At 36.4% G+C, this 24,799-nt stretch overlaps 1 protein-coding gene across 1 annotated transcript in view; it reads right to left on the minus strand.

Annotated features, from left to right (window-relative positions):
- The window catches only part of LOC119047640 (sodium channel protein type 1 subunit alpha), a 107,245-nt gene that overhangs the window by 43,963 nt on the left and 38,483 nt on the right, over window positions 1-24,799 (minus strand). Inside the window, exons 2-7 of the mRNA XM_037143082.2 lie at window positions 23,221-23,533; window positions 10,011-10,129; window positions 7,857-7,946; window positions 6,088-6,216; window positions 3,542-3,633; window positions 2,145-2,414 (exon numbers count right to left, since the gene is read on the minus strand). Of these exons, the coding sequence (XP_036998977.2) occupies window positions 2,145-2,414; window positions 3,542-3,633; window positions 6,088-6,216; window positions 7,857-7,946; window positions 10,011-10,129; window positions 23,221-23,484 (964 nt within the window). The 5' untranslated portion in view covers window positions 23,485-23,533. The remainder of the gene's footprint in view (window positions 1-2,144; window positions 2,415-3,541; window positions 3,634-6,087; window positions 6,217-7,856; window positions 7,947-10,010; window positions 10,130-23,220; window positions 23,534-24,799) is intronic.

Here is a 24,799-nt window from a genome sequence, read left to right on the forward strand (position 1 = left end):
AATGGTTAATTATTGCCATATTATAATGTTTAAAACATAGTCATCTTTCAATAGAGTTTATTGAATTAATAAGAAAAGGGATAACGAGAAGAGAAACATGTGAAATTAGATAATCATTTTGGAAAAAAAATTTTAAGAAGAAAAGTTTTAGATTTACTAAGAAGAAATATTTTCTAGATGCTAAACTTTCAGAGAAGTTTATCTTATGCATAATTCTGTAAGGGATACAAAACATAATGGAAAATATAATTTCCATTTTCAACATCATTACTTCTTTGAACATAAACGGAAAAACTCAGAAAGAACTTAACTTTTAATTAAAATTAAACAAAGTGGAAGCAACATGTCATTTCTGGAATTTTGGTATCAAAATTTGATATCAAATTTTTTTTTATTTATTTATCTTTAGAGGGGAAGGAAAGGAGAGAGGGAGAGAAACATCAATGTATGGCTGCCTTTTGTGCGTCCTCTGCTGGGAACTGGCCTGCAGGGAACCAGCCTGCAACCCCGGTACGTGCCCTGACTGGGAATCGAACTGCGATTGTCTGGTTCACAGGCCTGTGCTCAATCCACTTGATATCAAATTTTTGATATCATGTATTTATAAGTAAAAATTTATACATTAAATTCAATGACCTGTAAGATTATTCTGAAGAAAATATAACTTTCAGTCCTGTTTATCTTTAATAAATTTGATATTCTAGTACTTTCAAAGACAAACTACTTTGTTTATATTTGCATTTGGTGTAAAATGAACTTTTCAACAATGAAATATTATTAGGGAGTACATTTTTACAGCTGAAAATGGCCTCAGTTATTTTTGATTTTGAATATAAGGAAAATGGCATGCATTAAATTTTCACTAGAGAAAATAAAACCTAAATGACATCTGCACAGTCAGTTCCTTGATATCAGATTCATGAACAGATTTCAGAGAGTTGATGATGGCAGTGGACTTGTTGACATATAAAGTGAACAAAGGATGCTCCATGTTCTGGTCTGACATGTATTTTTCTTAATGAAAGTATTTTTCTTAATCTAGAGATTTACAACTGTTTGCAAGTTATTTGTTGGCATATCACTAATACTGTGGAAGAGTTAATGTGTAGCAACCAATGCATTTTCTAGGTCTGTAACTATAAAAATGCTGATAGTTTTTTTTTATTATATTACCATTACTTTAAGAATTATCGAACCATTAATAACCTTTTATGATTAATCCTATTTAGCCCATACAACCAGTCACTAAGGTTTTCATTCTTCTTTGACTTTTTCCCCCTAAATATTAGCCATAACCTTAACATAATAAAGATATAGCTAAATTTAAGTACATCTAGAGTCTAAGTTTTATATACTTAATGTTTTCCTCTAAAAGTATATCCCTGTTCCCCATGAATCATGTTCTAACCCTCTCTGCTTTTGAAATACTGCTACTGGCATATACTAAAATTAAATAAAAGAGAAAATTTCACTTACTTTTCTTGTCACTTTCAAAAGAAAATGAATATTAGACCAATTATTTTTCCTCCTTTTTCAGTAGATTATTTAAACATTTGACTATTTTGTCTATACTCTTGAAAAAAAAAACAAACTGATTCCCATAACTTCTACCTGATGTAGTACTATTTTTATTCTACAAATATAAGAATAAAGTTTACCTTTACATATCACTTGGTTTCCATAGAATGACAGTAAAATAACCTACTAAAGTATGAGCACCCTGAAGCCATGTGTCATTACTATTGTTTTCCCAGCAGCCTGTACAGTTTCTAGTATATAAAAGGCATTCTGTAATTAATGTTTAATGGATTACATTTGCATAGTCCTTTAGAGTCAAAAAAGAGTTTTAGAAATTTTTATGTTATTCCATTGTCTCCATCAGCAACCAAAGACCCTGGGAAAACTTTTTTCTAGCTGAAGTCTTCAGCCTCCCATATAATGACACAACAGAAAATGTCACTTAGGTAGCAAAATTAGAATAGTTATTAATTAAATAATTAAATGTATGTGCAAATCATTGCACATACATTGATATGGTGATTAAGAAATGAAAAACTATTATGAAATCATTGAAAAAATATTCATGCCTAAATGGAGGGCAGACCAACAATGAAAAAATATATCTACATAACAGTAACTCTTACTTGTATCTTGAATATATGATTTCCAGTCAAACTCAGTGACAGTTTCATTTACAAGTGTGCCATTGTAATCCACAGTTATATTCTTCTCTATACTATGCTCCTCCAGGGAAGCATTGGTGGGAGGCCATTGTATACATTTGTTCCGCAGGTTGCCCATGAACAGCTGCAGCCCAATGAGCGCGAACACACTCAGACAGAACACAGTCAGGATCATGACATCAGAGAGCTTCTTCACCGACTGGATCAGGGCCCCCACGATGGTCTTCAGGCCTGAAAGAAAGAAAGAAAGAAAGAAGGCCATTACTATAAAAAATTAGAAGGTCCGAAAAAACAAAAGCCTCACACAATTTGCTTGAAAACATAGATTCCATGCACAAGTTGGAAAATGAACCAATGTCAGTGAAAGACCAGCACTTTCACTGTAGGCTGAAGTGCTTATGGTGGTGACCTCCGGAAATGTAATGATCTACACAGTGAAATGAAGATCCATATCCCAGTATGTTGGAGGGAAAATAATGGGAGATTCATGGTCTTCATGAAGCTTATATTAAAAGAGGCTCTTGTAGTTCTCTTTTTGCTAATGAAACCTGGCCCATTATTCATTAGAGTCAGTGTTATAATAGATTAACTGAGTAAATAGTTTTGAATTCCTACTTATAAGTAAAAAAGATTTTTATATACTGGGGGGTGGTTTAGAGTATAATTATACTTTACATAATAAAACTTCCATGCAGAGTCATGCTAGTCTTTATTACCTTATGCCCTTGTATTTCAGAGCAATATTAAGATTACATTGCATAGGCATAGTCATCAATGACTACAATAAATTAGAAATTACAGATTGGTGCATTCAATAAGGACCAGTCCTTGACTGGGTAGCTCAGTTGACTGGAGGTAATCCTGATATGCCAAGGTTGTAGGTTTGATCCCAGGTCAGGGTACATACAAGAAGTAACCAATGAATGTATCAAAAGTGGGGCAACAGATCAATCTCTCTCTCTCTCTCTCTCTCTCCCCTGTCCCCTTGTCCCTTCCTCTTTCTTTTTCTCTAAAATAAAGATAAATAAATAAATAAATAAATAAATAAATAAATAAATAAATAAAATTAAGGACCAAATCCTTACAATTGATATAGAACAAAAATGGCATCTCTAAGTGGAAATCACACAGACTCTACTATTACAGTGTCTCATTCAAGAAATTGTTGAACTCCAAGGCTCATGAAAATGTGAGGCCATAAAAACTTATGTCCCAATAATAAGAATTGTTTTCTTTGAAACACCTGATGCTTATTGTTATGATTTTGATTGTTATGGTTCCAATATTCTGTGATGCTAAATATCAAGCAAAGAAACTGTTGCTGAACAACACATGATGGTTTTTAACCCAGCTCTCACCTGGAATGACTGAAATTGTTTTCAGGGCTCGGAGAACTCTGAATGTTCTCAACGCTGAGACATTGCCCAGGTCCACAAACTCTGTCACATATCTGCAATGGGGAGTTCACACACAAACACAATACAAAGATACAAAGAAAGAAAGAATACAAAGAAAGAGCTGTAGGTGCAGGGAGCCTTATATTTTACACTAATCACTTCTTACCTGGAATTACAGAAATAGTTTTCAAAGCTCTCAACACTCTGAAAGTTCGAAGAGCTGAAAAATTGCCTAGGCTTACAAATTCTGTTACATACCTGTAGAATTAAATCAGAGTTATTCAAGATTTAAACAGGATTTTATATATTTGCTTTGGTCTTTTATAAAGACCTTCTTGGTGGTTTTAAATGATAGTTTTGTAAGTAGCAATTTAAAAATTAGAGTCTATTGTTATGGTTTTCCTTACTTGCATAATTTAATGCCATTAACTAGATGTAAACTTCAGAAAGTACATAATCCTGTTGCCATTATGAAAAGCTGTACAATCAGCATCATGTGTAATTTAGGAGAATTAAGTAAAAAAGAAAAGAAACCTTGGCTATATTTTCAAACTTTCAGTTAGAAAAAAATGCATAAAATCATCCAAGAGAAATTTGGTGTGAAAACTCAGATTGATGGACTACGTATGAGCACATGACAGTTTTCCCAACATAGCTCTGAAGTCAAAGTCAGTAGGAAAATTAAGGACAATATTTTTATGGGGGCTCGATGATGCCCCTGAATTTTCTGCTATTTTATTCTCAGAAAACAGTGTTGGGAACTGCTCTGCCTGGTTTCAGGAGTTGTAACTGCCTCCCATGGCTAAGGATGAGTGAGCGATCTCGGGAATGTGAGCCACAAGGAGACAAAGCTTGCCTCTGGTAGCAAACGCTGCCTCTGCTTCATCCCCCAGCCCCCAAAGCATGGTTGGATATCAGAGACGGGCAAGTCCCCTCAGTGGAGGGGCAACCTAAGCCAGACTCGATCACTTGGGAGGCCATCATGGAAGGACTTGGGGGGCTACAACAAAGAATGAGGGATGGACCCTTGACCCCCCAGCTATTCTGACATAGCCTGAGTCCCCATATCCTCTGGGAGAAGCACTTTCTGCCTCTAATCCACTTAAGCCTGAAAATCTGTGGTGGGGAAGGTGGTGCAGCCCCTTGCCTGGCTGGAGCGCGATCTAGGGTGATCGGGCATAAGAAAGAATCCCTAAAAGTCCTGTGAAGCCTGCTTTTTTAAGAGTGTTTTTATTCATATGTTAAGGGTCTGAGCAGGAAATGAGTACGTCTCCCAAAGTTTCTGTAACCCCCTTTCCTGACAGGCACTGACTCAGACTAAGCTCTCAGATTTCCTTGAGATATTATCTACTGTTTGATCCTTACTGCCTGTATTCCTATGTATTACAACCCAATAAAAGCCTTGAGGAAGGGGTTCTTGGCTTTTCTCCTCTGAGAAACTGGCCACCTCTCCTCCCCAAGCAGATCATGTCTTGGTAGTGTTACTTTCATCTGTGGTGGACGGGGGGAATTGCGGGCAAAGTTTCCCCCGCAAAACAGTAGTCTCAATATGCCTTCTTGAAACCGTGGTCAGAGGGAATGGTGAAGAACTGGCTTGCATGACTAGATGAGGAATTAAGATGAGACAAGCAGCATTGGGAGCCCCGAGTACACCAGCCCCACTGCTCCTCCTGTCCACCTCGTCACACCTCTTACAGGCTAAAGAAGTTAGCTCCTGAAAGTATGATGAGTGGTGTGCCTTTCTATCACTTTCCTGACTTTCTTCTTCCTTGGGGGAGGTCACCACTGGAAAAACGGAGGGGGGGCAGGGATGCAGCTGTTGCACACATCCTGAGTGTACCTGGAAGGGAGGTAAGAATAAGAAGGTTTGTGTTTATGTTGAGGGTGAAGAAAGAGAAGATGACAATTATACAGGGAAAGAAGAGAGAAAAGGAATCATTTTAGAAATAGGAAGTGGCAGAGAGAGTATGTCTGTTTATAAGTCTTAAAATTATCTGCTGATGAAATAAAAGTTTAATATATTAAATATCTTATTTTTATTAATATGATTTGTCAAAACCAAATGCTAGTAGATGTTTACTTTTTATTGTTCTGTCAAACAAATGAAAGGAGATGGGAAGGGTGCGCACTTCGGGTAAGGCCAATGAGAATTTCTGCAGCAGCAGAGCTGTTTGTGCCTGTATTTTTCAAAATCCATTTTCATAGATGCATTAGGAATACACATTTGATTTCATATTATGTGTGTGTGTGTGTTGAAAAAACAGCATGTGTGAAATTTGCCAACAGATATTTGCTACACGTGAAAATTATCATTTCAACCACTACAAAGACTTTATGCCAAAGTGAAATGCCACTTTGACCTCTGTTGTACTAAATTAAGATCTGAAGCTTAAATGTAGAAAGCACACTACAATATCCTACAGTTCAAACAAGATGATTCTTTCAAAGCATAAGCATACACAGAACGCCAGAACAAACTCGTCTAAAGTCTCAAAAAGGGCACTCACGCAAATGTGATGACAGTGAAGTCGAGCCAGTTCCATGGGTCCCGAAGGAAAGTGAAGTCTTCTATGCAGAAGCCCCTTGCAATAATTTTTATAAGTGACTCAAATGTATATATTCCTGTGAAGGTGTACCTAGAGACGGTATCCAACAAGAATTGATAAAAGAATAATTTTATTTCATAACATATTAATTTCTCATGACTCTGTTGGTGAATATATGAATATTGTAAAATGAATCTACATGGGCTGATGTTATTTTCATGGAAATAAAATATAGCCCTAAATCTCAATTCAACTCTCTACCACGCAAGGAGTGTCCTGATTGCAGAGTGAGAAATAAATGCTGTATAAAATCTAGGCAGCTCCTGTCTGACATGTCTTAGCATTGACATAAATGAAAAACATCTCCTGAGAATTATCTAGCATTTTCAAGAGATGGAGTGGCCAATCTATAATATTGCAGAGGCATAAAACAATTTTCTTTTAGAAAGTAAAAAACTCAATTTCAACCATGTTTTATGAATGAGAAAACATTGACAAATTAGCCAGTCTTTATTTTTCTCTTTTCACAAGACAGGTTAATTTACTTAGAAAAATAGTTTTGTTAATGGATGGATGTGGAGACCATTATGTTAAATGAAATAAGCCAGATGGTGAAAGACAAATACCATATAATCTCACCTATTAGTGGAGCCTAATCAACAACGACAACAACAAAAAAAAGCAAGCAAAATATAACTAAGACGTTGAAATAAAGAACAAACTGACAGTAACCAGAGGGGAAGGAAAGAAGGGGAAGGGTCATCAAGGAACATGTATAAAGGACACATGGACAAAGCCAAAGCAGGTTAGGATTGAGGGTGGGAGGTGGGGATGGCTGGGGTGGGGGAGTGGTGGTGGTGGGGAAATGGAAACAATTGTACTTAAACAACAATAAAAAAAGAAAAAAACATCGGAGTGGACAATTCTGGAGTCATAAAACAAGAAAATTTAATTTAGAATAAAATAGAAGGCTAATGTGGGTGTTTCCAAAGTTTATATCTTTTACTCAGAAGTTGAAAAACAACTACAAAAACCAGGCTGACTAAATACCCTGGGGCCTCCATGTTAACTTCCATACTTCAGGCATTCTTTGTATATAATTTTCTTTCCTTCATGATCTTCGTCCCTTTTCTGATTGGTTCCAATCTGGAACAGTCTATGACGAAGCTCTCAGGAGTAGCTCCGGGTCGTTGTTTTACAGGACGACAACCCGGGATTGGGATATTTTTTCTGCAAATGTTGTTGGTGACTACTATGCTTGAAATGGATACAGGTGTGACCCAAATAGGCTGTGGCTGGTGGGGGGACAAACTTTGTGACATTCAACATTGTCTTCTTATGGCATATGTAAACTGCCCGTGTAAATTCTTAACTTACTGAGTTCACCTGAAATTTATTGGGAACCAAGGTCTACTACATTGGCCCTTTGTTGCAATGGCTTTCATCACATTTGCTTCAGCCACTGTGTACCCTAAAGGAAAAGTGTAAGTGTCCAAGCACAGTGGGCTTCTGATAACCGCCAAGTACAGGAAAACAAAAGGAGATGTTAGACTCAACACCAACAGGCCTGAGGGCCAATGGGTATCATCTTCCTGTTTGTAATTGTGTCTGGAAATGGACTTAATCTATATCTGTTTGGTTTTACTTATATCTCTATATTTATATCTATCACACACATATGTATATATATAGTCACATAGTAGGTAGTTTAAAATATAAGTTGAACTTACTCTACATTCTTTGTCCAGTCTGGAGGGTTACTCATTGTCATAAACACACAGTTGGTCAAAATAGTGCACATAATGAGCATGCTGAATAATGTGGGTTATTGTTAAGGAACACACACAAACCAATCCAAGTCCATGTATTATATATAAAACTAACATTGAAAAGCTTGAAATGCAGTCTAGCTGGGGCTCAGTGACAAAAACGCCGTGGGCAAGTCATCTAATCTCTTTACATTTTGGTTTTGTCATTGGTAAGATGTGATAATAATATCAGCCTCACAGGGTAGTGATACAGATTAAATGAGATCATGTACAAGAAAGCTTTACATAAGTACAAAGTGTTGCTTTTGCTACTATTATTAAATCAATATATTTACCGCCCCCCAAGAACTTGAGTGGGAAGATTGTGTACAATCTGGAGTCACACTGTTTTTGAGCAGAGGTTGACTGAAGCCAATTCAAGTGATTAAAATAGAAAATTGTTGAAGAGGGCACATACCTGCAATATTGTAATTTCTTAAATATATGTTATATAATATAGTTTTTGGTACATTAAAAATTTATGTACAAAGAGCAGCATGATGCTAAGTGTTGTGTTGCTCTATTTTGACTGATTTTTTTTAAGTTTAGCAGGATTGGATATGATTGAAAATGAATACTCATGAAGACCAGGACTTAATATGATGTGGCCATAATTAAAACACAGCCTAAAAGTGGTCTTGGGCAAATCACTCAGGCTCTCTATGACACATAATCTTCTTATGCCTCCACTGACTTTTACACAATGGAGCTAATTTTTTATCTACCTAATGAGCTAGAGACCTCATTAGTTTGAGGTATAAATTAAATAATGTAATATTAAGTACTTGGAACAGGCCTGTATATTGGTAGATCTGATCTATGTGTAGCTAAAGCAAATAAGATATTTTAAAAATTATAGAGCTAAAACTACACCTTGAAAAACAAACAGTGTGATCACTATATTTTAGAAATAAGAAAAATAAGGCCTAAACTCCAGAGAACTTAGGTAACTTGGCCAAGGACTGGAACACAGGTTTCCTATGTTCATATTCAGTATACTTTCTACTATAGCTTATTACCAAAACAAAAATTTTCCCCAAGTAAAAAAGGGACGTTTTCATCAAATGACCACATGATGGCACTAGAAACAAAAACTAGGATAAGGAAACCGCCATACAGGTAAAAATGCTGAACACACGATTTTTATGCTTCAAATCTTTTAATAATAACATATTTATACCGCTACTAAATTTCCTGTAATCAGTTTAAACATAGAGTGGCCTTTTAAGTTTTATAATCCTGTTTTTAAAAATCATGTAGTATGAGTTTTTTATCATTATACAAGTATTTCTACATTTATTATTGCCAAAGCCATCAAATGAGATCATCAGAAATGAAGTTTTCACAAATGAACAGGAACAGATGAAGTTCAGTGCAAAGTCTTTTTTTTCTTTAACAGCATGAGAATCATGACACTATATCCCTACAGACCATTTGGAAATACCATCTAAACTTCATTCATTCATTTCCATAGTCTTTACTAAAAAGCAATTAGTTTTGCATGGCAGAGTTACAATTCCATAACTTAAATTAGAAACTCAGCCAATATCCCAGTATTTTCTTCAAGATTTTATTAAGAAAGCTCAAGAATTATCTAAGCATGGGTCAAGCCCTCTGACTGTGTCTTTCATGGAAAATATGCTTAAAGGTTTATTCTAAGGTAAACTAAAATGTTCTTTATTATAAAGATATCTAAACTTGGCCCTGGAAGTAGATTTCTTTGTTATGTCATTCTTTGCTGCAAATTTCTGATAATAGCAAACTGTGTACACAGATGGTAAAGATATAGTTATCTTATACTAGATTTGTAGAACTCAATACATACAAGTATATAGTATTAGATATATGTAGATATATAACGTTAAGGCTTTGTAAGTTTCAGTAACATCTACTGACTAATAAACTTTAAGAATATGGCTTATAAAAAAAGCAAGGCTTATAAGACAAAAGTAGATACAAAATTAGAGTGACAAAAGTCATAAAATATGTATATGTCCCAACTTAATTTTATATTTAGCTACAAAGCACTTATAGATTATGTACAAATAGTTAATATTGATCACTTGAAAAGGATATGAATGTACCAAAATCTTAATAGCTATTTTCCTAAGAGGGTTGAAGGGAGTTAAAATGTACAGGGCAGAGGTGGCACTGAATCGGAAGATGGCCTTCCCTTTATTCAATACTATAAAAGTCTGTAAGATAGGAACACAACATAGAAGTGTAAAAGCATAAACCATTTGAACTCTATTGCCTACTTTCTGTTATTTGTCACAATGAATTTTCCCAGTGTTACGACTTCTGACGTGCACCATGAAGACAAACCACCATGCCTCCTCTTCCTAACCCAAGGAGGCATCCGAAGGCGTCACTTACCTTCTCTCCAGTGCTGACCTGTGGTTTCCTCACACATAAGACATTTGGCCAAGAGAATTTACTTCCTGACTATTTTAAATAGCTAGGCTAACTGAATGTCTTTGATGGGTGAATATTTCATTTCATTCTAAAAATCCCGACACTACCTTCCTTTTATAGTGATTTCAGCTTTTCCAATGGAAATATCTTGAAAATTAATCCTGTGGAATGCAAAAGTCATTCAACAAAACTAATACTTTAAAGAAATACCTGTTCTTTTATCATTTATGCTTTTAAAATAAACATCATCACTCTATTTGTAATAGGAAATAGAAACAGCCACCATCAAACCTACACTTGGGTTAGGTGGATGTAATCCAATCATTGATTTTTGGAGTCCAAGTTCCCCGGGGAGTATCTGTTGACCAAGAGTGCTAAATTCTGTATTGGGATTTCTGAGTTAGCTGACACATTGAATTCTGATCCCAACTGCCTGCCTATTTCCTCCAGTGCTTTTTTAGCACAGAGGAAAAGCTCAAAGCCCTGTAGAACCTAGGATTCATGACTGTGAATGAAACTGCATTCTACAAATTAGGTATATTTAAGAGTGATTAGCGGTATGCAGACAAAAAGCAAAGAAGCAACCTATAACAGCATATGAAGAATTCCAACTCAGTGTTTCTTAAGATGTTTACTTATAACCACTCAGAATTGGGGGTGGGGAAAGCCATTTTCTCTGTGAAGGATGCTTCATAGGAAGAGAGAACTTCACACTTTATAACTGATATTCATCCATTCTTCAAAAGTTTCATGTTTCTGCCTTAGGATGCACACCTGCAGATCCCATCATATCATGGCATGGCAAGCATGAACTTTATATTTACTTTCCACTCAGTATATTTGATAAGGGTTTCTTCTCTACACATTGTCTTCAGGCCATTAATAAAGTACTCAGCTCTTTTCCCTCTACCCTGAATGTTTTCTAAACTCAAGTAATCACTGCAAAACGTTGACCGAGTTGCTGTTTGAAAACAGTACTTCTTGGCTGGTGTGTGTAGAGTGCCCAGAACCAGGGCTGTGAGAGTCTGCTCACCCCGCTGGGGCTGGTGTCCAAGGTACTGCTGGTCTGTGACGAGACAGTGAAAGTGTTTAGAAAGTTGTAAGTCAATTTAACAAACTAATTTTGCATCTGCCAAATGCAATAATAAAAAGGTGGTGCATTTTATAGGTCTGTTTTTCAATTTTTCTAGCAATTAATTTTATTGTGTTTTAGAAGGACGGTGACCTCCTGGGCATAAGAATGTCTCTGGTTTAGAATGTTAAAAATCAAACCAAACCAAATCAAACCAAAACCATGTATACCAAGTTCATTGTAGGAGGGGAGAACAATCACCTCTATCTACCATACCTGCCCCCTTTTTTCCTGATTCATTTAATGCTCCTGTCCCTAAGTGACATTATGAGATTATCATAAAACATGAACAGACTTGTGCAGTGCAAATGCCTCTGCCTCGGGAGTACATGCGTACAAGGACACCAAAAGGTCCCAAGTGAGCTAATTCAGGACTGAGCATGGTCTGCCTTGCAAACCTACAGCATACGCTTCCTTTCTCAGAAAGTATGCCAAGCAAAACCTGATAGAAATATTGGAGGCTAAGAATGGAAGAGCCAAAAGAAATATAACCTAGCATATACATTTAAAAAATAAGAATCTCCTTATATCAAATAACATTACTAGTTAATTTAAAAATAGATACTAGCAATTCAAAAAGATATTGAGAGAGAAGTTACAATTCATAGGTGGCCTAAATCATGGGCTTAGGGTAAAGGAAATGGTGAAGGTACTGATTGTAGCTCAGTGGACAAGGACAAATCACCTGGCTCATCCTAAGGACACGGGACCATGTGCAGAAGAGATTGCCTGCGACTCTGGCTATGTGCACCTTCCAGCCCAATGGAAGAAGGAAGTGAGTGGTGAGAGGGGTGGCGAAGCTTTAGGCGAGGCTGTGGAGGCCATAAGAGGGGGTAAAAAAGGGAGAGGAAAACGCTGCCCTAAGGACTAAAATAGAAAAGAAGCAAGACTCAGAAACTGAATAGAGAGGAGCCCAAAACAGCAGTACAAAGGTCTGGAACCATTAAGGTGAATCGAATGAAATCCACTGCACCCCTGAAGCTGCTAATGCTCAAAGTCGTTTCACATAGAGGATTTAATACGTGGACACAACAGTTAAAGGCAAATAGACATAATTTTCAATTGTTCCACTGTTGGAAACTCTCACTGACTTTAGGTTTTATTCCCTTTATTTATTTATAAAATTCAAAAATGTATGAAAGATATTTATTTTTAATAATGTTTACAAGAAATATGTCCATGTTATATAGGTGCTTGTAATTTGAATTCATAATGGAATTAATAAGGTTTTACCATACACCAATGTTCATTATGTTTTAATTTTTCACAAGATATACAAACGGCCAAGGCATCCTAGCTAGAGCTCCCCAGGGAGTTGAGAATAAAAACATTACGTGAGCATTTCAGAGAATTTTCTCTGTGAGGTCTCCTCCACTTTTCACAGGTTAAAACATATATACTCTGTTTTGCTGAGTATAATGCACACTTTTTGCCCAGAGTTTTGAGGAAAAAATAAGGATGCACATTATACACGGGTAGTATGCAAAATAACTTGTATTTCTTCTTGTGTTTTGTAATTATTTGTTACATAAAATTTCTTGTACCATGATATGTTCAAAAATAAATCCTAGAATTCCTTTATAATACAAAAACCAAATATCTAAATATAAATAAAAATTAATTAAAAATTAAAACAAAAGAGTTTTTCCCTGAAAATTTGGGCCAGAAACATGGGTGTGCTTTTATATATGGCAAAATATGGCACTTATCAAAAAACTTCATAAATGTTGCTTTAAAGTACTTATGGGTTTATTTTAAACAGACTTCAAATAAAGAAGATTTATTGAGCAATTTAATACACAGAATCTTGAGTGTTACCACTTTTATTTAAGCTCCATTTAGAACTTCAAAGTTACTATTTGCAGCTCATTTGACTTCTATTTCCTCATCTCTGTATCTATCCTTAAAGTTGATTACATGTTCAAGAAGACAAATATTTCATTTATAAGTGTTAAAAATTAAGGAAAGGTACTTGACCCCGAGGACTTAGATACATGTTTCTCCAATAATGGTATTAATGGTATTGAAAAGAAAAAACAGAAGGGAACACTGTTCACTTACAAGCAGTCAAGTGATGCTAGAATTTTCAAACATATAAATAGATACTTGCCTTTGCCATTTAACAAATGAGAAAATGCTCAATGTAGGGAGAATTCAAAGATGAGCAAAGATGTTATGTACCTCAAGCTGTATAAACAAATACAGAGTGGAGGAAAAGTAGGTTTACAGTTGTGAGTGTATGAAACAGAGTTGATTCTTGTGTTATTATTTACTCATTATTAAACTATTTTCCATACAAGCAACTGTAAACTTACTTTTGCCCCACCCTGTATTATATAATGTTAATCAAAGCAAGATTTATGTCCAACTGAGTGCAATTTTTTACTTTTTCTGCTCATTTTTTTTATTGTGGTAAAGTACATAACATAAAATTTGCTGTCTTAACCATTTCTAAACATAGAGCTCAGTAGTTGTTTTTTTGTGGTGGTTGTTGTTGTTTTGCAGAATATATTGAAGGGCTTATTACAATGAAGTGTCTTGACATCCTTTAAATCTAAATTAGTTCTACAAAAATTTCATGAATACAACTCAGGATAACCTTTATTGCCTGAAGTCACTTCAGGATGAAAGAAAAAGCTCAAAATGGGTGGTGGAGGACAAAAGTCATCTAGTTGGAAACTGGCTTCTCTATACGCCAAGGCTATAGGAAATTCATGAAATAATTTCAACATGTGAATAACTTTGTGCCTGAGAACAAATTTCAAAACATATTATTGAGAATCAATTAGAAAAATAATATTCTATAAATAAAATATCACTTTAAAATGTATTTTTCAGGAACACATTCTTTCTATAGAGGGTCCGTCTTGCAGAAGTAACAAGTGTGGTTGGTAGGGCACGTGAATGGCTCCCATGAGGTGGGCAGCAATCTGAACATTTCACCCAAAATGTCACATGGTGTGCTTGAGTTTGATATCATTATGTTACAGAATTATATGCTCATGATTATGTAATAAAATATTCTTATGCAATAAAATAGGGGCATTATTTATGCGGACCCTGTATATTAGATATTGGTCAAATTTGTCATTTATCTCTTCATATATAGTCACCAAATGAAAGTAAATGTGTCGAGCCCTATATTATTATAATAATAATAATCAGCTGTTAAAATGTATGAGCATTGCAGATACTTGGGAATTAGTAGGAAACGAGTTGTAGGTCCAATTTCAATTTAATGATTTCAACATAAAGATGTGTTTTGTTTAGCACAAGATTCACACAGCTCAGTGCTACGGCTTATAGGGGAAACAAAGATAGGCAAGTCATTACTCCAAGAAGCTTTTAAGCTAGTGAATGTTCCACTATCTCTACTAATAGAATGAAGTCTAGAAGGATAAATGAAGGTTTACATAGATCAAAGCCATTTAAAACAAACATGTGACCTAAAAATCTGAACCATGTATGTGATTTTAAATATTTTAATAGCCATGCTTTAAAAAAGTAAAAACAAGCAGGTGAAATTAGTTTTGATAATCTTTTTTTAATCCAAAATTTCCTAAATGTTACCATTTAGGGATGAAATCAATGTTAAAAACATTGAAACATTTTCCATCCTTTTTATACAATCCTAAGCCTTCAGGTGTGCACTTGCCACATTTTCTGTACAAGAGCCACACCTGGCTGTGTCTGCTCTGCTGGGCAGCACAGGCCCAGACGCAAACCATTCATTGTGCCCTGAGGTCTGACTGCCTTCAGCAAGACTGCCAGGTAAAATATCATTTTTCACTTTAAGGCCAAATCAAGAAAAATAGGTAAACACCTCCAGTAGTCAACAGCTTAATAACCTGTAAAGAAACATTGGGAAAATATAAATAGGATTTGTTTTACTTATGGAGTTATTAAGAGTGCAGACTTTGGAATTGGATGCCTGGTTCAAAATCTGGCTCTGGTGCCTTCCAGCAGTGAAATTCTAGACAAGTTGCCTGACTTCCCTGTGACTCATTTGCCTGTTTTGAAAAAATATGAATAGGTGTACGTAGTTCTCAATGGTGTGATCTCAGTCCAGTAGAGATTCTTGTGCCTAGCATTCTGTACCTTTAAAAAATAGCTCAGGTGATTCTGCAATAGCAGGGCTGTGATCCTGTTTGGGTTAACTAGTGATTTTTTTAGCTGCCCAAATTATCAATAATTATGCCGTACACACGGATTAAATGGCAAAGGCTGTAAGTTACAGAGAAAGGTTCACACTGATCATGAGCAATAGAAAAATGCAGAACACACTTTTGGTATTAAAATTATGTGTTCACTTCAAAATTTAAAACAAACAATTTTCAACCTGTGTACACACTGTGTTCTAAAAATGTTATTGGACGTCAATTGTTTAGAATTTTGAACATTTTCCCATAACAGAGTACTAGGTTGGGATGCAAGGTATACCTCTACTCCCTTGATGGTGCCCTGGCTTTGGAACTAGGAGAATTCCCTGGCTCTGTCTCCTGCCAGAAGTGGAATCAGACCTTTTCCAGCTCCAGGCTGCTGGCTTAAGAAGAGGTTCCAGCAGGAAGGGGTAGAGTAAGACTCGTATGGCAGGAGGAGATGCTTCAGAGCTTTGGGTGTAAAGAACTGCATAGAAAGTCAAGAGATTCCTATTATTACATATCTCTGGGGACATTTCTCATACTGAGGAAATTCCATGGTATCCAATTCTATTTTTTCCTGTGGGCTCTTGAAATGGTCTCACCTACTTCCCTGCCTGTTTGTCGTAACCTGTGGATTCAAAGCCAAGATTTCCCTCCTTTTCTGGTTCACTAAGGGATGGAAAGTTTTCTCCCATGTGCTTTACCTGACTCTGAAGTGAGCATGCAATGTGAAAAAGACTTTTTTTTAACTCTCTTAGACTCATTCTGCTTTTCATTTTAGACTAGGGATAATCAACCTGAAAAACAACCAGTGGCATCTGTCTGCCTGGGGCCCACCGAGCTTTAATCCACAGTCTTCACCTCATTACACTTGTGGTCTTTAAGCCAGCAGTCAGAAATCAAAATGCTCCCAGAGGCTAGGTACCTGCCAATTTTTGGTATGCAAATTAGAAATCCCAAACAGGCATGGCTATGTATGTATCTGTGCGTGAGTATGTGTGTACAATCTCCAGATTTATAAATCTGAGACACTGATTCAAAGTTTTAAGCAATATTGTGTGGGTCAATGAAGTGTTGCCTGGGGGCTGTATGCCCTCCAGTCAGTTGTTTTCTTTGCTCTAAGCTCCTGCAAAGGGGAAGAGTTGGTGCCCAGAGAAGAAGCTGTAAAACTGCTGTCCCTGGCCTATAGCTGGGTTGAAGCAGTGTGGGTGTGGCCAGTGCAGGAGATAACCTCATAAGAGAGGCCAGCGGGGCTCTCACCAGCCAGGGGTGCTGATGCCTCTGCCTCTGTCTACCTCAGACAGAGGAAAAACCAAATCACAGGTGAAATGATCAAGTCTGGGGATTGAAGACTTCTCAGCTCTGCATCTTGCCCCATACTATGGCGTGGCATTACAGGCTCGGTTAACTTTCTATTGACTGGAAAAACTACTTGGAGTCCCAGTTTCAGTGCAGACTTGTGTGAGAAATTTGAGCTAATTATTTCATGTCAATTTCTGCAGCTGAAGGGAGAATAAATATAATAGTACTAACATCAGGATGGTTAGAGGATGAAGTGAAATAAAACATGTGATGCTCATAATAAATTCTAAAATGCCATGTAAATACAAGGATTAAATGATTAAAAATGTGTGTTTGTCTGGTTTTCAAATATACACACATATGAACATTTCTGTATCTGACAGCAGTGCCAGTTTGCACATTGGAACTTTCCTGTTCAACACATTTCCTCCCAAATTCCCTATTTCGAAAACAAGGCCATTGGCTTGTTCCCTCTGATACTTAAATGTCACACCTCCAAAATAGATTCTGATCCCATCCATTATTCTCCCTCTTCATTGTCAAACAACTAGACCAAGTGTCAGAAAGACTACCAATTTGATCTTTTAAAATGTAAAGTAGACCATGACGCTCCTTCACCCAAAGCCTCCTGACAATTCAGTTTGCCCTTAAGCTTCAAACTCTTTAAGACACACTAAAGGGGGCCTTCTACCTAGCCCTGGGCCAACCTCCCAACTTCACCCTGTGCCCTTCTTCCTTAGTACAGTCCAGCTACATTACATATCATCTGATAGCCTGCTTGTTCTCATTCCCTGGGAGATTCTTCTTTCTCTTCTCCTTTCTGTCCTTCAGATTCCCATGTGAATAGCATTTTTTTTAACAGAGGTGCACAACTAAAGTTTTCTGAATCTATCCTCTTTGGTAAAAAAAAAAAGGTGCTTATCATACTAGAATCCAGTAGCCAATGTAATTTTCTAATTATTTTAGAAGCTGATCCAGATCCACTGAGTCTCTAAGATTTTAATTTGAACAATATCAGGTGATGTTCCTGATGGATCAGAAATGGTGAACTGACAAGTCAGCTTTGGGTGACACTGTCCGCCTGAGAGAAAAGGAGTACAACTAGCAAAGTGACTTGAACAGAGGTTGGCGAAAGCAGTAACAGGCTGATTTAGATTCTGTCACTGGCTTTCTTTTCCACTGGTATCATTAGCCCGACTGCAGACTCAAAGTAGCAGCATGGCAATGGGCCATGGAAGCTGACAGATCAGATTTTCAATCTAGCCTCTGCTACTTAATAGCTCTGTGATCTTAGGGAAATTACTTCACCTCAGTTTCATTATTTTTAAATATAGACAAACGCTATCTGGGAAGGACATATGGGTTAAATAAGAACTGTAAATACCCTGATGCATGGTGTATAGAATACCAGCTATGGTCTTTGCCTGCCTAGCATACCTTCTTCAACAGTCCCCATCTCTTCCTTTTACAAAAACCACTGCCCCAGTGTCTGCCCTTGTGGAGCTGATGCACCGCTTCAAAACACAGGTCGATGTGTGACACTGCTCTGGCCAATGAGACCATCACAGAACCCTTGGCCATGATTGGTTCAGAGGAGGCCATGTGACCTAATTAGAACAAATTCCAGGGTGTTATTAGAGCTTTGGAGGAAAAGTGGAGTTACCGGGCTGTAGGATGTTAGTTTGGCGCTGCTGGCGGCTATTTTTGCCGTCCTGTGGGAAGTGCCAGCCTACGAATGCAGCTAGCATAGGGGAAAGGACTGTGTCCTGATCATGCTGTTTTAGGCACTAAATCCTTGAATGTTAAAACCAGATTCAGCCTACACATTTTTTTTCTTTCTTTTTTTAACTGGTTTCTGTTGCATTTTGGTCAGTTGAACTTGAACAGTTTCTTACTAATATAGCAGGTACTCAATACATACTAACCAATATTTTATCACTGATATCATAATTTTGGGATTGTTTCTAAGACAGAGGGTTAGAGGTGACCAAAAAAAAAAGGCTTAAGGAAAAAAATGATGGCTGGTGAACAGAAAGATCTGGAAGTCAACTATACTGTTTTGAATGTCAGGAAGAAAAAGGGTGACTATTAAATCTAGAGGAGTTAATATGAAAAGAAAAATTGTAAATCGGGGACTGTCCACATGTAAATTCCTTTTAATTACTATCTACTTTCTTGATTTTTTATAAATTACTTTTGCAAGAAAAATTCTCTAAACCCAATTTAAAACAAAGCAAATTACTCTCCCCTCGATATATCAGTAAAAATTTATCTAGCAATGACAGACCAGGCACAAATTTAGGAAGGGGTATGCATATTTAAAAAAAAAACAACTGATAAAGCCCTGACCAGTGTGGCTCAGTTGGTTGGAGTACTGTCCTATACACCAAAAGTTTGTAGGTTTTATCCCTTGTCAGGGTGCAAACAGGAGGCAAGACAACCAATCTGTGTTTCTCCTTCACATTTCTCTCTCTCTCTCCCTCCCTCCTTCCTTTCTCACTACAATCAATAAACATTTTAACAATGGTAAAAAGAGCAAATAAATTGTTTTTGAATGGTCCCTGAGACGATCAAGGAAAAGGTACATTTTGAAATGATACATTTCTACATTCCATAATTAACAAGCATCCATTCTCACTACAGATCTAAAATACCTCATTCTATGTCCAGCACACTGTCACACTGTCAAAAGGATATTTCCTTCCATGGTACTAGTGAATCATCTGTAATTTTAAGGAGAACATGAGAAGGGAGAAGTTTTCTGTAATAAAGAATGAGTGAAGAACTTGAATGCATAGCCAAATGGCGCAAAATAACCCTAAGCTGTGAAAGGTAACTGAAAAAAAAAGTGCATTCACAAGTTAAATGCGCCTTGCCACACAACTAAAGTAAATGACCGAGCAAAAGGAACCCCACCTAGAATGGTGTTCCGAAGTCCACTGGACCAGAGCTCATGTGGTATGTAAAATTCTGTGACAGTATTCCAGTAGTGCTATTTTATTCCTTAGTTCTCACCTTGGACTTCTAAAGACTTCAAGCATCTGAGGGTCTGGAAAGTTTCTAAAGCTTCCATGCACAAGGAATGCTCAGGAGAAGGTTGCTACTATTGCTTCAGTTAGTACTACAGTGCCACTGATCATGGATTAAACTACTTTAACAATTTTAGTAGAGTTTTTAACATTATATAATTTGCACATTTTAAACTGGGGCAAAGAAGATAAAAATATGTGGGCATATGCCATCTGGTAATACAACATTGCAGTGACATTTGCATAAGTGCACTGCCATTGTCTTTGTAGAAGATCACAGAGAACTTAGTGTCGTTTCTATTCCTTATACACAAATGCCACATATATCTGTTTGATATATATATATACACATTCCTTACATATATACTTTAATCTGAAGTATAACAAAAAGAACAGATTCTGCAACCATTTTTATAGCAGTCTTGCTGTGTTTATTCTATATATTATTAAGAAAGAAACTTGAGGCTTTTTATGTAGGTAAAAATAACTAATTAATAATTATACTTGATTAAAGCCTTAGGGAAGTCGCTAGCCTAACTGATGTTGGCATATTCCAGCTCACTCAGGCAATACAACCCACATCCTCAATATCAGTAATAGTGGGGTATCTCATTCTAAGAAGTGTTTTCTCCAGTGACATTGCCACCATTAGGCCCTACAGCTATGCTGGAGTGCGGTACATGTGTACTGCCCTGTTTTAACGAAGATCGCCCTGCCAATCTCACATACTTGAGTCACTAAAATAAAATTAGCCATCAATTATGAAAAGAAAAATTTATTATTTTTAGGTTATTTTTTTCTAAGAATTTCAACTTTAATCAGAGCAAACTGATTCAGAATTTAAGACTATTCCTTCAAAATGAGATACTCTAATTACAAAAGAAAATTTAAGACTAGAAAACTGTATACAGACAACTCCAGAAAGTTTTAAAACATGATAATGCAAAAGAATGAAATTTTAAGCACATAGTTCACTCAGGTGTCTTAAGCATGCCGTATTAGTTCTGAAGGACTTCAATCCTGCAAAAAGTTCCATTTGCATTGCTGTTGAATGACTTACGTTTGAAGACTCCTTTGATGTCAGCTGAATGTGAAAGCAATGGATGTGCCTTACCTTGGGGAAAACTTCCTGATAACAATATTTTTTCTTATCGGGTTGTTCTACTTGCACACTATGATTTGCTCCAAAATCCCAACGTGTTTTTCCTTTCTCACACAATGTGCATTTGAAGATAAGGATAGAAGATGTTAATAGCAAGTTTGAATGTGAACCTAACAAAGTTTATAAAGCTTGTGTCAGCACAAGAATCTGGCTGACTAGTCACTCTATCAGAGTTGGTCTCCAGCACTGTATTAAGGACTGTCTTTTAAATATTAAAAGGGTCTCCATAAGTCTGCTTTCCATCTGCCTTTACATCCCTTGTTATCATTCATTATGAACCAATCGTTTTGTTTTGGTAAATTTTCTCAAGATAACAACTTTTATTAGTCTTCAGACTCTTTAAAGGAAAAGATTGATTAGATAATCTGATTTTCACATGAAGAATCATTGTTCTTATCAACATGCATTAGTTTGGTCTTCCTCAAAGCATTCATTTACTGTTTCACAAATAAGGGCATAGCAAATAAGGGATGCTAAATTCCAGTTGTTTGATGAAGACTCTAGTGGCTTTGACAATCTTTAGAAGGTGATTACTACTGGAGAGACGGAGACTGGGTGCTTGGGAGTAGCAAAAGGCCTCGTGAGGATGGAGCCTCTACTCCATTATAAGAGCAGTCTTTGAACAGACTGATTATGCCCAATATGTACCAATAAACTAACATACCCCATGGGGTGAATGAGTTTCTGTCTAGAACACAGCAGAGTCATTACTTCAGTACTGAAGTAATTTTAAATAAATTGCAATATTTAAATGACTTGACTGTCTGCATTTTTGCTTTCCTTATACAAATCAACCCCTGACAGTTTGCCTCATTTGACCTTTAGCATTTCAAACAGTATATTCAATTGTATTCCAAAGGACAATTTAATGATAAGTGCAACTTTTTTCATTACTTGAAAGGCAGTTATGAAATGGAGAATCTCTTATCTACTAAGATTTGGCAATATTATGTTACAAGTAATGTTCAATAAAGAAAAATGAAATCTTTGCAAAATGATATTTTTTTTTACTGTAAAGTGGGCAAAACAGTTTTTAAAAAGGGAAAGTGTGTTATACTTAAACTAGCTGTATCTTGAAAGTTAAAAGAAAAAAGAAAAACTAAACATAGCACTAGTCATCCTACTGTGAGGTTTTTCTCTCTGAAACTATAGTAAAACTGCCTCAAATGCACATATCAAAATTGCCAGACTTAGGCATTTGACAAGGACTCACTTCATGCTGTCAAGAACTGTGCCAGCAACAGAAGAGTCTAGGGTATTTTAAGGCTTACATCCAACTACACTACTTCATTTTCTTAGTTAAAACCTTTGTGTTGTATCCTTTCACCAAGAGTTCAAAAATGTACTGTCAGATGAAAGGATAATAAAATGTTTCACCTTAACTAAAATTCGATCTAAAATTAATACAGTAATATTTTTTTATTTTAACTTTTCTGTAGGCTTTTCTTCTTGTTTTTGTGAAATCGATTTTGTGAAATCGTGGTTTAATGAAAAGTTGGGTGCTTAATACAAGGTATTCATTTCGAGCACACACAGAGAAGATGCAGGCATTAAAATTTCATTTATATGTTCTTCTGAATACTATAGTTTCATTAATTCTTACCAATATAAATATATTCTTACCAAAAAATTGAATATTTTTTTCAAATTGGGGTTTATATAGAAACATTCCAGAAATTAACTGATTCATTTATATTATGTAATATAAAATTGAAAACCCTCGTGGCATCAAATTTTGTTACATAATAAATTAATAATGATATTTTTGAAGTCTTCATAAACTGTAATTTTCAAGTGCAGAAAGCATACAAAATTTTATAGTAAACACATTCTCTGGGGAAAATGTTTTAATTCATTAAATTAACTGCCTATAACTTAAATTTGTTATTAGGTATCTGTCATGGTGTACTTGGGACAGCCCCACCTGTTATAATATAATCAATTCACTTTTCATGTATTTGAATAAACACATGTGAATATGTTTTATTTCTTAAACAGAAGGATACTTAAGACTGTGCTAATTCAACCTGTGTTGGTGCTATAAGTGTCCAAGGTATGCAGTAGGAAATTATCAGCAAAGTATGCCTGGTAAAAAAACACTCACTTTTTTATTGATATAGTACGGGTCCAGGTCCTCCAGCGGCTCCGACACCATCCCTGGGGGGATGTCTCCATAAATAAATGGAAGGTTCTTTCCAGCTTCCAAGTCACTATTTGGCTTTGGGCCATTTTCGTCATCATCTTTCTTGTCTGGTTTGGGATTCTTAGCCTTTTCTTCTGCAATGCGCCTTTCAATAGCCGCAAGAGATTCTCTGGTAAAGAAGTTGAAGCTGTCAGGTCCTGGTGGTACAAGCACTGTTTGCTCCATCTTGTCATCCTGCACATTTTAATCACCATTTACTCTTCATATGAAAGTCCTGAAAAACAAAGAATGCTGACATTTTAAGGTGATTAAGAGTATTTCAATATTAGAGTATTGAAATTTTTGTGTCTAATTAAATTGAAATGTAGTAAGAACATTTAGTATTGGATATACCCTTTTAACAAAAATTTTAAGTGCCTAAGACAGTACTGTTAACTATAGGACAAAATTATACAGCAGATCTTTAGCACTTATTCCAGTTACTTCATGAATTAAAAAAGCCCACCAATTTGTTTTAAGCGACAACTTTTCTTCAGCAAACCCTGACTGCGTGAGAGTCCTTGATATAACACGGGAACAGACGCAGATCTGAAAAGCAGTGGCTCCCTGCTTCTCCCTCCCCCAGGCCCTGGCAACTACCTCTCTACTTTCTGCTTCTGTGAGTTTGGCTTGACAGACGTGCTATCCATCTAGGATTTTGTTAAGTGTACCAGCCATGTTTAATCATTCTTGTGCTTTGCAGATACAGGAACTGTGCCATAAGTTAAGAAAGTGGTTCAAGTCTTGTCTTAATTAAAGTACATTAGGCTAAATACCACCATGTCCCTAATGGGCTGTTCACTCTGTGAGACAAGCAGATGAGGATGGAGCCCCATGGAGACAAGGATTAGCTCATCAAGAGGATGGAATGAAATGGGATTCATCTCTAAAGGATACAAAATCCAACCCTCTAGACCCCACTAGTGGCTCCTGGCCCAGGGGGTCAGGAGAGTTTGCTGCAGCCAGATTTAATGATCAGTCAAATAGCCATTGCTGTCGTGATTGGGTCTTCATCTATTCTGAGTTTGAGACAACCAGAACTGTGCTCATGTCATTACCCATACTGAGGCTGGCTTACTTGAACACATACAGAAAGAGACAACTCAACACTGAACAAATGTCATTGATATAACTGAGAATGAAAGACTAGACCAGAAAGAAATGACCAGATTGAGTCATGGTAGAAGAAGGCAGCCAAAGATTCAGGAGATGGCAGGATTCTCCTATTTCAGGAAAAAATAACTAGAAAGAAGACAGGATACCACAAGCTCAATAGGAACTACACTGTTTTTTTTTTTTTAACTAAAGCAATAATAATATTCTTGCTGATACTATAGTCCTATAGTGCTAAACATATTATGAGAACCTGAGGTGAAACTCTCAACTCCAGATAGCAGAGTCAGACCTGATGTGATGCCAGAGGCCAAATCCCAAATGTATTGTTTTCAGGCATATTTAATATGAGCTCAAATTTCATAGATATTACTGAGCCAAAACTTCC

The sequence above is a fragment of the Artibeus jamaicensis genome, unplaced genomic scaffold (genome assembly GCF_021234435.1).
Source record: "Artibeus jamaicensis isolate MK-2021 breed Jamaican fruit bat unplaced genomic scaffold, CSHL_Jam_final contig_391, whole genome shotgun sequence".
Classification (NCBI taxonomy): domain Eukaryota; kingdom Metazoa; phylum Chordata; class Mammalia; order Chiroptera; family Phyllostomidae; genus Artibeus; species Artibeus jamaicensis.